The 16,213-nt window shown below is 34.9% G+C and overlaps 1 protein-coding gene across 5 annotated transcripts in view; it reads right to left on the bottom strand.

Moving 5' to 3' along the window:
* Positions 1-765: 765 nt before the first annotated feature.
* Positions 766-16,213, bottom strand: part of plx (PTB_TBC1D1_like and TBC domain-containing protein plx) — a 182,008-nt gene continuing 166,560 nt past the window's right edge. For all 5 annotated transcript variants that reach the window (XM_083120929.1, XM_083120930.1, XM_083120932.1 and 2 more), the window contains 7 exons: positions 14,391-14,552; positions 12,968-13,132; positions 9,322-9,473; positions 6,767-7,019; positions 5,941-6,110; positions 5,516-5,683; positions 766-2,136 (listed from right to left, as the gene is read on the bottom strand). In XM_083120929.1, coding sequence (XP_082977055.1) covers positions 1,498-2,136; positions 5,516-5,683; positions 5,941-6,110; positions 6,767-7,019; positions 9,322-9,473; positions 12,968-13,132; positions 14,391-14,552 — 1,709 coding nt within the window. In that variant the 3' untranslated portion in view covers positions 766-1,497. The remainder of the gene's footprint in view (positions 2,137-5,515; positions 5,684-5,940; positions 6,111-6,766; positions 7,020-9,321; positions 9,474-12,967; positions 13,133-14,390; positions 14,553-16,213) is intronic.

Raw genomic sequence — 16,213 nt, 5'->3', positions numbered from 1 at the left:
CGGAAGTGTATTACTGAGGAAGGGGAGGCTACGTAGGTATGTGTTAGTGACAAAAGTGAACATGACACTGCTTCATTTGTTATGTATACAGGTGCATGGGGGACAACTGTTCCCCAAGCATGTGACTGATGTTAAACTTATAATAGGGATGGACCAATATGAAATTTTGCCCGATACCAATAAAGTACCGATATACAATTTACCGATAACAGATATTCTACTGATCAGATATAAAATTCAAAACGGCCCTTGGAGAACCTGAATGGTTCATTGACCTCCTTAATAAATGTATGTTTCAAGGTGATTGCAGTGCAAAAGAAGCTGCATATTTAGACATTTACTTTTTAAAAATTGGGGTATGGAGAATATCCATAAAAATTATAATGAAATGACACAATATTGCACTAAATTATAAGATATTTATAGACATATTACATCGGTAAAATTATTGGCAATTTTACCGATAAGCCAATGTGGCTAATATCAGCCGATACTGATCGAGTACCGATTAATCTGTCCCATCCCTGGTTTATAATATTACGTCACTTAGAAAGTGCAGTAGAAAATTTCTGATCTTAGAAGAAAGACACAGAAAGAACGTTTAGCACACATGCCCAGTATAATTCACGGTGCATTTCATACCTTAAAGATAGTTAAAGGGTTGGGTGACAGGTGCCCATGTGGATGCAACCAACACAAGGTTAAAAGGCAACAATGTTAACTAATGATTATCAGGTAAACAATCCACAGAAAATAAATTCAGCATTACATCTCATAAGGCTTTATTTATGGAACTGAAGTCAACTAAAAAGCATCCTGGCTTCTTCAAATACTGAAGTTAAGTACTGACATGTTACACAAGCTCAGTTCATCTGCACTTATACTTAACACACTGTCTTTACAACACAATAGTTAATCACAAAATTAATCACAGTTCTCATGTAAAACTTACAGGTACAATATATATATATATATATATACACACACACACACTCAACTCTTCTACATACACATCTCTTCCATAAAAACAGAATTAAATTCATCGAACATGGCATATGGAAGGAGCATTCTTACAGATCACGATATACTGCTACAGTTTTCACAATACTCACAAAATATGTTCTACACATCGCAAAGCAACAAACTCATCTATGAGCTAGTATCACTCATATAATCTTTTTACATCTATACAAATATATTTTATATCAAAACTATATTTTTCCCACATGCATCTATTATGTCTTTCTCGTTGGATAATCTTCAAATCTCTAATTATAGTGATGATTGACAAAAAAAAGTTATTACAGAGTACATACTGATATATTTTCCACGCACTGTGAAAATGTCTTTAAGTATCGATACTGGATTCTAAATATTACTGTGAAATTCATTTCTCATTTAGTTTTAGAAAACTTTTTACACTTAGAAGAATCAGAATCTGTACTGGTGTCTCCGAAACGACTATGTGTTATTTACTTTATGCAATTACGCTAACGGCTATATAGCAGCAAGTAGCTCCTTTTTCTCGAAGGCTGTACTCACTCTCCTAGTCCCAGGTCTTGGTTGCGAGTCGCTTGCATCGCTCGTATCACTGTCACCGTCAACACTGACACTATGGCTCCTCTGTAGAAGTATACTGTCGACGCTTGCATTCCGGGACAAGCTACGAGGACGTATCGTCTTGAGTTTCGTGGTTTCAAAGGTAAAATTAACATCGCCTATAGAGTCCAACGGATGCATCTGATGAGCGGTTGTGGGTGAGGTGAGTGACTCGGATATTGCTGGAATTATGTTCCCAGTGCTGTGGGACTTTGAAATATCGACAAACTGGCCGTTGCTGGAAGTGCTGGTTTGGTCCTTTTTATTGCTCTCCGTGGAAGCCAGAGAAGACAGGCTGTTGCACGAGTTGCTTATCGAGCTACGGCGGTGCGAGTTGCTGAAAAGTGAGAGGTACTTTCTGATATTGTATGGCACTTGCACTTCTTCGCTGCCAAACTTTTCCTGTAGTTCCAGAATGAAGCGAGCCATTGCTCCCACACTTTCTTCCAGACTCTGAACTTGATTCTCCAGCCTGCTTGTATTTGCTTGCTGAATGGTACGGTGAGTGTCCAGTCGACGATTCTTTGACTGCAGGACCTATAATAAAAATTTTCAGATTAATTCAAGCAGTACGTAAGAATTGGACATATTTTATTTACTCAGTCTGAAGACGTGGCTTCCACAAACACAAGAGTTGCTTCCCCAGTGTGGTGAACAACAAGCAATTCATTAAAATTTTAGCATGCAATGTTAATTTGACATTATCCAGTGTCTAGTGCTCTTAAACTATACTTATTCTAACACTAACACTTGTTTCTAGAGAGCACCTCTTCTCTCATCTTCAGGTGAAATTTCTTTTGCCAACCAGCCACTCCACGGTGGCCCCTTGAGCAACAGATGTGTAGTAAAAATCTCAGGTCTGTCGAAGGCTCGATTCCAACCACTGGAAAAATAAATATCACCTGAAGACGAGAGAAGAGGTGCTCTCTCAAAACGTAGTATTAGAATAAGTATAGTTTAAAGCACTAGACAATGTGTAATGTTCAATTAACATTGAATGCTAATGTAGAACCATTGTCACTAACACTCAGAGATTTATTAATTTAAATTTCGTTACTGTGCCAACAACATGTAAGTATTAAAAAGCAAACTGATAAGCAGAAACACAAAATTATTAAACTGCAAACTATTCATAATTGGGAAAAGAGAGACGCGGTAGTATATAAATACGGAGAAACTACTACTCACTTTTATCCGCGAAGCTGTTTCTCTTTGCTTTTGTTTATTTTCGATTAATTTCAGTGGCCACTGCCACCATCCTCATTGGAACTTGCTGTACTGTTGCTTGGCACGCATCCTTTGTTTGTAGTTCTCTGGCTGCCGCTAGGTGCACTGTTGTTAACTGTGCATCTGGGTCTGTGTCGTCTGCTATTTCCGGGCGATAACTGTTGTAGTAGAGGAATCCAAGTGTGGTGCGCTTGCCTGCTATCGATGTTTAGCTCATGCGGGAAGTGCATTATGGCATGCGTTTCCTTGATTTTGGTGTCTACGAGCGTGTGGGCAGTGTGTTTGACTTGAACAAACCCACCCACTACTGGTCTTGCTAAACATATCAAATACAATAGCCATAAAATTCAAAAGGTTAAAGTCAAACACACTGCCCACACGCTCGTAGACACCTAAATCAAGGAAACGCACGCCATAATGCACTTCCTGCACGAGCTAAACAACGATAGCGAGCAAGCGCACCACACTTGGATTCCCCTACTACAACAGTTATCGCCCGGAAATAGCAGACGACACAGACCCAGATGCACAGTTAACAACAGCGCACCTAGTGGCAGCCAGAGAACTACAAACAAAAGATGTGCGCCAAGCAACAGTACAGCAAGTTCCAAAGAGGATGGTGGCAGTGGCCACTGAAATTAATCGAAAAAGAAAAACCAGCTTCGCGGATAAAAGTGAGTACTAGTTTCTCTGTATTTATGTAAAACTATAATAAGACCTATGATAACATAGAGAGGAGAAGTATGGACAATGGACCTAAAGGATGAACAACAAGTAAGAAAAACTGAAAGAAAAATAATTAGAAAAATGTACAGACCAACCAAGAAAGGTGGTAATTGGAGACCCAGAAAAATATAGTAAAATTTATAAAAGCAAGAAGGATTGGTCACATACTGCATGAACCGAGATAGAAAGTTTCAAAAGATCATGCATTAGAGGATGTATTCTACACGAAGAAGAGACAGACCCAAATTAGGGTGGCATGAGCATGTAACACAAGATTTGTAAAGATTGGAAGTCCATGGAAGCAGGGAGAAGCATTGAAAGAATGTACACGAGGCCAAAGCTCGCCCAGAGCTGTAGAGCCAGATGGTAAGGATAAGCAAGAAGTACGTGAAAATACTCCAGCATACGGTATTGATATTTCAAATACAATAAACAAACCTTTCAAATTCTATAATTTTACTTGTGACAATTTTGTTTTTACATAACTCCATGAAGAAATCGCAATTTAAAATTAGAAATGACTACTTTGTGCAAATTTTTAAATGCAAATGACATTATTTTAAGCCAACACAGCCTTGTAGCTGGAAAAGATCCATTTCACTTCACTGACATGAGAGGAACAAATGAAACCAACCAACTTTGGAAATAGTTAAATGCAAAAGGAAGTTTTTTATACTTTGAAAAAGCAAAAATATGCTGTGTATGACCAAAAAATGCTTAAACTATTGACATGTCCTTCCTAGGACACCCTTGTGGTTACACCTGGAATTATACGCTCTTGCAGAATTGTTTTAAAAGTGAAAGAAATTTGCCCTTGCATGTTGTGATTGTGCCAAATTGCTGTGTTGGTGCCGTATTTGGGTGTGATTAAATACAGACACACAACTTAATATACGAGTTTGACATCAGAAGTTTTTGTGATATGTTTGGTGTTTCACCATGGAATCATGTGCATGTTTTTGTGTAATTTATGTTCTATTTATGCTATATATATATATTTCAATTTATTTCTAGGCTTTCTTTATTTTGAAATGTTTGAGTGATGTAAGCATGTTAAAGTATAAAATCCTTTCTTGTATATATTAATCTTGTTGCTGACAATAATTTTCTGGTAAAATAGTGCATTACTTAAAGAATGTTTTAATAGCAAAATTCATTAGTTAATTTCCAACTGTTATTGTGACTTTTGTGTAATTTATTGTCTGGTTATATTATAAATATGGGCCGGACTGCCAAAATATGGAACAATTTTCCAGTTGATATTTGAAGTGAAATGTGTCTCATACACTTTGTTTTGGTTCTCCTTGGTGTTCGTTGGGATGTGGTTCGTGTGACTCTCTTGTTCTATACACAACTCATTTTCACCATGGCACTTGTTGAAGGTCTCTGTGTGGACAATTTATTTGATTTCTTGTTTTTGGGTCTCGAATCCTCAACCCTTGTTGAGACCGCTGTCTCGAGGCGAGATATTTTTACTTGTCTGTGTCATTGTATGCTTATTTTGACTGATGGCGATTTATTGTCTTATGTAGTTTTGCCCTTGTACACATATGTACATTTTGATTTTTTTAAAATGTTAATTTCATAATCGAAATAAAGATATAGACTTCTGAATCTATATTTTAAGAGGTAACTTATGAGTTTTGCTTTGACTTCAAATCTTAACAGATTTCCCACGCTCTGAGAGGTGTCCTTTGTATACCATTATAGTCTCTCTTGCTATTCATGATGTAGTATTAATGTAATTGCACCTCCTAATATATTTTGTCGTTGCATGACCATTTCACTATGCTCCATATGTAGAAAATAGTAAAATATGAATAATTTATTTAGTTATTCTAACATAAATTTCTGTATATTTCAGGAACATAATCACCCTTGCAGAAAATAAAAAGAGGAAAGCTATGAAAAACTTAGACCTTAGCCATTACAGTACAATTTGACGGATAAATAAATTTCTTACCTGTAACTGCTGCAGAATATCATGATTTTGATTCCTGAGGTTGGTATTTTCAAGCTCCACCTTCCTCAGGATCTCAACCTCAACCTTGGGAGATGTCATTTCCTCTTGAAGCACATGGTATTCAACCTCGTAAGCATGGAGCTGCTTTGATATGTCCATTACAAATACCTGTGAAAATGCAAGTCCTTTAGTTGGCTGCTTTCAAACATATACGTGGTAAAATCGGGTATTGCATGCACCCACGAAAGCACAAGAATGCAGGGGGAAAGTAACATGACTGCATTTTAGCCTCCCTCTGTAATTATAACAGGTTCTCCCAAACAGAGGTAGTGGTGATTGCACACACATTCTTATATTGTTAGATGTGGTGTGCTGTGAAGTAAGAAACATGGATTTTCAAGACCAGCGTACAAACATAAACATACCTGCTTCATTATCCTTTCCAACTGATTTTTCGATATACATGGAACTCTGGTTTTGAGGTAATCCATCGTCTCTTCAAAGCTACCGCAAGCGAGAAGACTCTCTTTATGTTCTTCCAAAAGTGCAAGGGCGAACTTAAACATCACCTCAGGACCTTCTAGGAAGAGCAAATCTGGAAAATACATGTTAATCAATTAGCACTCGAAAGAGATTCTTGAATTCACGTTTGAAGGTGTCATATTTGGTTGTCTCAAAGACACAAATGAGTTCTGTATGAAATCCTTTATTTCTGTGGAAACAGGAATTGCATATCAATAAAATTTTAGAGAGTATTAGGTTACAAACGCTAAGAATCTAAAAAAATTTTTAACATCAAAGAAATGAATATTTATGCATTGGATCACATCACTGCATAAAAAATCATAATCATACTAAAAATGTTCAATTACCATCCACAATACTAACAAGCAAGTGTTGCTATGTAACAACAACATTGACATTTAAAACTAAAATTTACGTGATAATGCACTTCTGTCAATGAACAGATTCTCCCTGGATATTGACTAGGTGAATTCTCGAAAGGTTTCCAAGTGAATAAGTGCACTTCTAATCTGTAGAAGAGTGTGACATTAGCTCTTGAATGCTTGGAAACCTTTAGAGAACTCACACGGTTGATATCCTGAGAAAACCTGTTCATAATTTGTTGCCAAGAAAGCTTTAAGACTTACTTCCATCAATGTTTCAAATTATTCAAGCAACGTGGATTACAGTCCTCCTTTTCTGTACAAATTTAAAATAAATAACAATAATAATTGTTAACATGATTACCTAAGACACGTGTGACAAACCCAAGTGGAAACTGAGAAGCAAAAACAGTCAGAATCCACGGTGCAGCGTACAGAGTAGGGGCAACCTCGTGCTCATCAAAATGGTCATATAAATCTGGATGCAAGTCGTGCAGGAGGCGAGACAGCTGGTACAACTGCACCTGAAGAGCCACCATGTCTGGTAAGTACTGACGCCTCAAACCCCTCCTGAACATCAAGTGCTTCAGCAGTGAAAATGCATTCTCCTCGCACATCTGAAAAGAACACGACAAAATTGGCCTTAATAAAAATGATTAGTAAATCTAAACTTACAAATTCTTAGAATTACTGTTGTTCACAGTTACGAAAACTAATATTATGGAAAAACCATTCCTTTGCACGAGTTTAATTTGATTTTACAGTTTAGCTGAGAGATTGATATCAATGATTCAGTGTCTTCAATCATGAATATCAGTTTATGCTTTTCTGGAACACTGGCATTACATTTTTGATGATTTGTTTTATTTAAATCAATTTTCTTAATTCTTTTAAAAATCACACTTAAAATTGCTTGTATGGTTTTTTACACTGTACATATAGATATATGCTTTTTTTTATAGAAACACTTTTTTCTAGTAAACGACCCTGTAAAATATTTGAACAGTTTGATTGAAGGAAATTTAAAGTACATGTAAATATACATTTTTTAGTTTCTGATACTGTATAATACATGAACCTACAATGGCAATGTATGTTAGGTATATTAATGAAACTAATAATTTCAGTAACTTTTCTTCCAATGAAAATAAAACATTCTATAATTGTAACTTAAAATATTTTTTAGTCTTTGGAGCTGAATTTTGACATTTTTTTTAAACGACAGTTTGCAAAATAGCTGCTATGTTTATTTACAGTTTAATGATAATGACATTCCTTTAATTTTTACAATTTGCCTTTGTTAGATTTTCAAAATATTTTAAGTCCCCAAATACATATTAGACAAGATGGAATAAAAACTATTATTATTTACCGTTTAACATGATTAGTATTTTGTATATTTTTCTACACAAAATTTTTAAGTCCCCAAATACATATTAGACAAGATGGAATAAAAACTATTATTATTTACCGTTTAACATGATTAGTATTTTGTATATTTTTCTACACAAAATTTTTAAGTCCCCAAATACATATTAGACAAGATGGAATAAAAACTATTATTATTTACCGTTTAACATGATTAGTATTTTGTATATTTTTCTACACAAAATTTTTGTTATAATAATTAGTGAATTTTAAATCAAGAGAAAGTTAAGTGAGTTTACAGTTTAAATTTCTTTTCTATGAGCTTCACCCCATCAGTACATATATTATTTTTTTACTTTCTTAGAACTTAATAAACATCATTAAATTATTAAGAGATAAATGTACTTTGACCAAAAGTGATTCTGATATCTGCAAAATTCTTAAGTAGATTATTCTATATTATTTATTTAAAGTGATGTAAATCACCTGATTTAAATCTTGATTAAAATCAACCTGATTTAAATAATCCGTCTTGGTTGAAATTCATTTATTGTTACCAGTTGATACTTTTCCAAAATTTTGGTCTCTGACTTTTCCATAAAAAATAAAATTCCTGGCATTTCCATCTGTCAATATCTGTTGTGTTTGAAATAGTAATTTTGCATGATGTTGAGAAGATCTTGAAAGATGGGCTTGTACATCCACAGTAATAATATTTATATTTCCACTGACATATTGCGGAAATAATTTCTCCCCTAGTACAGCATGTATACAAACACGTGAATATACCATGTGCATATCATAACAATTAGTAACCATGCAATTACTCACTTGATTAACTATGAAATAAAAATAAAAAAAGTTATAATATTACTAATGTAAAACATTTTGGTGTAAACTTAATCTGTGTACAGCTATAAGATATGCTTCTTTGTAGCTAATCAGTGGTGATATATTCATTCTAGTTTTTGGACTTTTAACCGCTGTTATTTTTTAAAGAGATTTACCTACGTTTCGGAGGCTCAATCTGCCTCCGTCTTCTTTCGTATATAGAGGTCCTTGTGACCGACAGATGCGGTGGAGCCTAGGTCACCAAGAATAATCCTCCAAGGCAACCATTTATATGATCTAACAGATTACACGCTACCCTGAAGACGGAGGCAGATTCAGCCTCCAAAACGTAGGTAAATCTCTTTAAAAAATAACAGTGGTTAAAAGTCCAAAAACTAGAATATAAGATATGGTATGGACATACTTGAAATTAGGATGTATCTGTTACTTTTTCACATGCTTCTAACATTACAGATTTACATTTTATGCTAAATGTATCTTTGTATTCTCTTCTAAAACCATTCTTATCTTCAAAACCACAAGTTACATTACAAGGGAATGCAACACTCATTTTTGGAGAATGATACATTCATATCTCCAGTTATGGGAATAGTTGATATCAAATGCTTACAGTGTCACCCAATCCAGATGTAAGCTTTCAGCTTCGTGGCAATAGAAAAAATTCTACAAACGAAAATAAATAAAAATGATACTACTTACATGTAGCAGAAGAACCCCTGCTACGAAACTCAGACCCTGGCAATAGCCCACATCTGGATCTAGAAGGGAGTATGCTTTCAGAAGATTAAATAATGCCAACTGGCCTGGACCCAATGGTGAGGAGAAGTATGTATGACTTGGGAAAGTGCGACCTGAAAAGCAAGATATATTGAACTTAAAAATATCGTAATTTTCTCATTTGGAGTAAACAATATAATAATTTCATGCATTCAAAGATTGGTTACAATTTCATAAGGGATTGCTATACAACAATGTAGAAGAAATTTAAGTTAAAAAAATGTATGCTTCGCAAGGATTTGAACCCATGTCTGTGGCATGCTATGGCCATTGCACTTCAAGCCTCTCCTGTTTTACCTCGTTCGCTTCCGCTGTACATTCCATTCATATTGCTATTTACTTTTTTCAAGTTCAGTACGGTATTCTAGTAAGAATGGTGTCTGAAATTAAGGAAATATCGTATTTGCAGGCGTATAACACACAATTTTTTCCTTAAAAATATGTCTGAAAAACAAGTTGTGTCTTATATGCAGATACTCTGTTTTTGGAAATTTTCTCTGTTCTGATTTAGACAATTTCCTTGCCACATGTGACGAAGAAGATTAAAATGTATTCTTTCCTAGTTAGATTAGGTACATTATTTGTTGAAAGTAGACCAATATATTACACCTGCTGCAAAATGACTTCGGACCTCATAACAAAAGCACAAAAAATTACATTTCTATCACAGGCCGAAAGTTTTTCAGAAAGTTTTAACTAATAATTCTCGAACCAAACAATGGCATTTTCTATTTTGTAAGATTACTTAGTGTTTGTAAGATGTCTTTAGACGAACTGAACCCCTATTTTTTTTTAGATTCATAAATTTACCTACAATAACATTTTAAGAGAAATACAATTTACAAACAAGTAGACATAATTTATGAAAAAAGAATCATTGTTAAGACAATCAAAACTTGCAGTTATTTTCATAAAATGTTTTGTAGTTTTTCTGAAACACTTCTATTTCTTATTTTTCAAAAATAGATTTATTGATTTATTATGAAAGTTTACTTATTTGGAACATTTCTGAGAAAACTGGACGTTGATAGGAGACACCGTTCCCGAGATATATCAAATATGGTGGATTATTTTCAAGATGGCGGCTGTCTGAGCGCAGATATCGATTGGCTACTCGACTGAAAATTGAACAATTAATCCTACTAAGTCTCTTGCTTTTATCAACAAGTCAGTAATTTGGGACTTAAACTCCAGTCTGTGATAAAGATGTAATTTTTTGTGCTTTTGTTATGAGGTCCGAAGTCATTTTACGGCAGGTGTACTTGAAATACTGTAAATTAATTATAAATTCAGTGATAAAGATCTTTCCTCAAAAATGTGCATGAAAAATGGGGTGCGGGTGCATCTTATACGCCGGCAAATACGGTAATTACCAAATAAAGGACAGGGACACCAAACTGAGAATGTTATATCCTGAACTGTATCCATTTTACGTTTTTTTTTGTTATGGTGGAAAACTTTATGCATTTATACTGAACCTAGTAATGTAGAGATTTATGTTAGGGAAAAAAGTTAAAAACCTTTAAAAATATGCTGAGAATCCATGGAATGGAAAAAAAAGGCAGATTGGATGAAGAATTTGTAGAGAATCCATGCAGTAGAAATACGAACATGTCTAATAAAAAATACGCAGCGAGTCAGTAACACGGATAATGCACACATTCGGCTATTTCAGATATCCGGATATTTTGGATAATACGGATATCCAGACATTTTGGATAATCTGAATATCTTAATAATCCAAATATTCAAATAATTCGGACATACGTATATTTGTTCATCCCTAATTAATATTATAGTAACTTAGTGAAAAATTGTGCCATTTTTCTTAGTATTTTTGTGAATTTAAAGGCATAAGTCTAATATCCTGGTTTCATAAAATAAATATCAAAATACTCCACCTGGTTACACACATCATGTTCTTTAGGGGACATTTGTAACTTAATATTGGCTTGGTACAATATCAGTTATCGACGTTGACAAATTTTATACTGGTAATTCATCAGTATTGGTAAAAATGTTGTATTTGTTCATTCCTATAGTCTTTGCCACGTTTAATTTTGAAGCCTGACTACCTACTAATATCCAACTACAGGTATCTCACACCTACACAGTTCGATATTGAGTTTCACAAAAAAGTGACAATCACTGTATTTAAATCATATCTGAAAATTATATCTCTTCCCACATCACAGTACACACAATTTGCAAAGGCTTCAGATTGAGTGTTTGTGCAAAGACTTGTGAAAGAGTGCAAAATAGGCAGTTATTTGAAAGTAAAAGCAACTGTACCAATATTATTATTATTTTTTTTTTGTCTCCCAATAAATTGCCTGCATAAAGTGATAAAAAGACATCACCAATGTTTCATAAACAAATGTTCGGAAACTGCATTATTTTCGTAAATATGCACCAGTCATTGGGAGTTGAAATAAAGCTGAACTGTGATTTGCTTTGGAGAATTAATTATTTCTGTACAGTTCTGAAATATGAAAGTTATAAAATTTTTCTCCATTTGTTTTATCATATTGTGGAATGAAAAAATGTATATTATTTGTAGTTGTACAAGATAATTTCAAACATATATAATATTGTTGTTCATATTTCCCAAAAGATGTGATAGCAAATGAATGTACACTGGAATCAAGTACTTACTTTACCTGCAAGATTATTTATTGTGATAAAGCAACAAATTCCAAGTGGATGGTGGTGTCGTCCACAAAAATTAACAAGCAGAAAAAGTAAGTACATTATCAATTCCAGTATATTATTATATTAGGTGTGTTTATTATTACAGCTTAAAGTCTTTTGATTGTAGTTGTTGTAGTTGATTTGGTGTTTTAAGTCCACTTTATGCACAGTAAGGCTAATCGGGACTGGACCTACAGTTTAAAGTGGGATCCGAACCACTATGTACCTCCACCGGGTATCGAACCCGGGACCCCTTGGTTACAAGGCGACGACGTTACCACTGCGCCATCGGGGAGGACACAGTCTTTTGAAGATGGACTAATATATAAAGTAGGAACAAGAAGATAAAGTAAAAATACATTTCAAATAGTTTCAATTAATATAGATAAGTCCAGAAATAAATGTCAATTTCATTGAAACACATAACTTATTCATTTTTTTTTATTTATTGTGTGTTCACTATTAAAACACAATTGGTGTATGAACTTTAAAAAATGTCACACCACATGTTGTCAACATGATTAAACACTGAACATTCTAAACACACACATTACTTCATTTCCATGAGCATTTTTAGAAGGTGAAAGAAAATATTAAAGAACTGAATGTTCCTTTATTAACAATTATTACTATTATAGCAATATAAATGCTAACTATGTATGTATGTAATCCAATTGTGAAAACATAAACCTTATGGTACTAGGAGACAGAAGAAAATAAAATAAAGAAGATTTTTTTTTAATTTTAATAACCAACTTGTTTTTAATTTGATCGCACTTCCCAATAATGCCACTAGGTGGCATTATAAAATAAAATACACATTGTATTGTCAAATTTCAGTGTCTAGTTAACCACATTTCAGCATATTTGTACCTACCAAGATCAATGAGTATTCCATGTTGATGTGATGTGAGCTGCCTGAGGAGGTCACCATAATTAGCACTGTAGTTCGGAAAGCTGCTAGTATCTAACGGGGGAATCTTGAGGCAGTGTTGCTCAGCAAGGAACTGCCACACTTCTCCTCGCTTGCTTCTAGGCACTCCTAAGTGGAACATAAAAAATACAAGCTTCAAAGCACTTTTATGATTAGATTTCCACATTTGGATTTGCAGTTTAAATTAATTATAAGTTGTACATGTAATGCAGAATGATGTGAAAAATAATCAAGAGACTACAACAGGGGACAATTTTACGAAAAGTGATTAAAGAGCTGATAAACATGGATGTATTATCAAGAGTGAAGATTATAAGTATTCTATGGCCAAAAAATAATAAACTATTTGTGAATTGTGGCAAGTTTCCAAACCAGATAGGCCATAAAATATATAATTTTGCAAGTATTTTGAACAGTTACTGTTTTCTATAAAGAATTAAACAGTAGCTATATTTCTCTCCTTCTTCTCTATTCAAGCATGTGTGTGTGAACTAAGGACGAGTGTTCAAATATGAATCCAGCAGGATTTGAATATTGGATCCAACATCCAAACCTCAGTTCCTGGATCCAAATGCAAAACTGAAATCCTGGATCCAAGATACAAAGCTCAGATCCTTGATCTGACATAATAATAATAATCCGCAGCTTGACAGTCCTTGAAGGGCCTTGACCTATCTCCTGAATGCCAGTCTCTCTCCCACAATCCTACCTAGAGGTCGGGAGATCTTCAACCAGTAATGGGGTGATGTGGGGTCAGCACATTGAACCCTCAGCGATCATAGGAGATTTCCCAGATGGGGTTACGCTACTCACTCGTAGCGCCCCAATTTTCTCACGATGGTGGGTTGCCATCGGTCCTATGCACAGGCTGAGAACCCAGAGACTGAACCCAGGTGGACTCGAACACAGTTCACAGTCGGAACCCAAAGCACAGCAGCTTAGACCGCATGGCCATGGAGGAGGACCTTGATCTGACATGCAAACTGAAATCCTACATCCCACACCCAAACCTCAGATCCTCGATCTCACATGCAAAGTTCAGATCCTCTATTCAACTTACAAACCTCAGATCCTGAATCTGGCATGCAAAACTGAAATCCTGGATCTGGCATGCAAAACTGAAATCCTGGATCTGACATCCAAACCTCAGATCTAGGATTTAACATGCCAGTATGAAATCCTGGATCCGACATACAAATATCAGATCCTGGATCCAACAACCAAACATCACATCCTGGATTCAATATCTGAAGCTTCAAAGACTGGGTTCCACCAACTTGTGGTGTGAACATAGGCATACACAATATGACCACTTTATTGCATCTCCACAAGTGAATACTCTTACCCAAAGTATTACATTACATACCTTGCCTGATTGCTTGGAGCAACAAGTGAGAATCGCATTTGGATGAGATTCTACTTTCCTTGCTGACAAGAAGGTCCCATACTTCAACTACTTCCTTTGAACATGAGCTGATTTCATCATACTCGAGTTTAATTCGCTTCACTGTCGCTTCTTCTTGATGGGCTGCAAATATGCAAGAAACATGCATTGTGAAAAAAATGTTCTCCTATCATTCTGTATGCAGATATTTTGATTACATCCATCTTTACTTTAGGCACACCTCATATTAATATGGTGGCTTAAATTCTAACTACCAATGTAAAATGAATCATATATTTATTTCACTTATATGTGGATTAAAAATAAATTAAATAGCTTGTGGAATGTTACCATTATTATATAGATGGACTTATCTTTGATTTAGAACACAGGGACTTGAACCTATTCTACAGAAGTTGTATAATAATGTATAATTTTAAATGTATGGTTGAGTGGAAGAAAAGGCTTTGTACGGCCTTAACTCTGCCATTTAAAACAAGGCATTAATAAATAAATAAATAAATCAATAGGTTGTGTTAAGGATAGAATTCTTTATTAATAATAATAATAAAAAATCATGGTGTCAATAACTTTTCTGATATGAAATAACATACATTTCATGAAGAAAGATTGAAGAAATTAAACAACTCTACACAAAACAGATATGGTGACTGATTAGAAAAGCAGAGACTGAGATGGACGTCATATTTAGAAAAAGTGGCTAAAGGTAGAAGGGGAGGCCAGGAGAGAGAATATTACGAGGAAGAGATGGCTGGAGGATACTGGAAATCTTACAAGGCTGAAGGTATGATAAATAAGCAGAACAGTTAACAGAAGAGAATAAGCTAGCATGCCTAGAAGTAAGTAAACTGTTTCTGTACCAACAGAAAACAAGAAAATGTCATCTGCTAACCAATGAGGGACAAATGGAAACCAGAAAAGCAGTGCTTACATGGTGTTGCCACTTCGTAGTGGCAGAGATTTAGTGTGTTGCATTCCCATGCAGCTTATTCGTAGCATGGATTTCACCTGGGATGGAGTTACATGTGTAGTTACATAATGACAATGCCATTTGATTTGCTAGAAAAGTCAACACTTGGCAAGCATGTGCAAAGAGTACGAGCTTAAGACAAACGTGTTTTACGTTTCAAGATCCTTAATAAATGCACGTAACCTTGACTTTCGTAGGTGTTGCTTTACAAAGGAACCTGCATGTTTAGACATGTATTTCACACAAACAACGTACATAAATTACATTTTCATTTAAAGCTTCATTCAAGCCATGTGAAATCACTCCAATCTCTAACATGTAAGTACTCCTCTTATAAAACCTATCCCTGAAGAAATCAAGCGAGTTTGGCAAAATATAGGATGACAACAGTATAGTATGCCAAGGTGAGTACATTTGTACATTTTATTTATCATTTATATTTGTAAAACAATAATGAAATGACAGACTTGCCCACTCAGTTATATTTATAGAAATATCAGATGTTCAAAATAATCTGAGATAGAAAATCAAGATACAACAATAATTTATAGTAAGACTTGAAGCTTTCCTGGCGACGAATGATGAATAGATCATTCACGCCATGATCCGCATCATGAAGGAAGCAATAGCCATTCATGAAGAAAAAGATAATCTTAATCGCGACATGGGGCTTGAACTAGACCCAGCTTGGTTTTCATTAGTTAACCAGAAGCGCGCACGCAGCAGACACGCCATCTCACTGGGATCCCCCCCCCCCCCCCCCCACGAACATATATACACCGGGTTGATGCTCAGAACTGCACTTCAACCCTGA

This window comes from Lepisma saccharinum, chromosome 4 (genome assembly GCF_977018435.1).
Source record: "Lepisma saccharinum chromosome 4, izLepSacc3.1, whole genome shotgun sequence".
Lineage (NCBI taxonomy): Eukaryota > Metazoa > Arthropoda > Insecta > Zygentoma > Lepismatidae > Lepisma > Lepisma saccharinum.
Note: the sequence above shows the minus strand (reverse complement) of the source record. Positions and strands in the feature narration are given on the sequence as shown.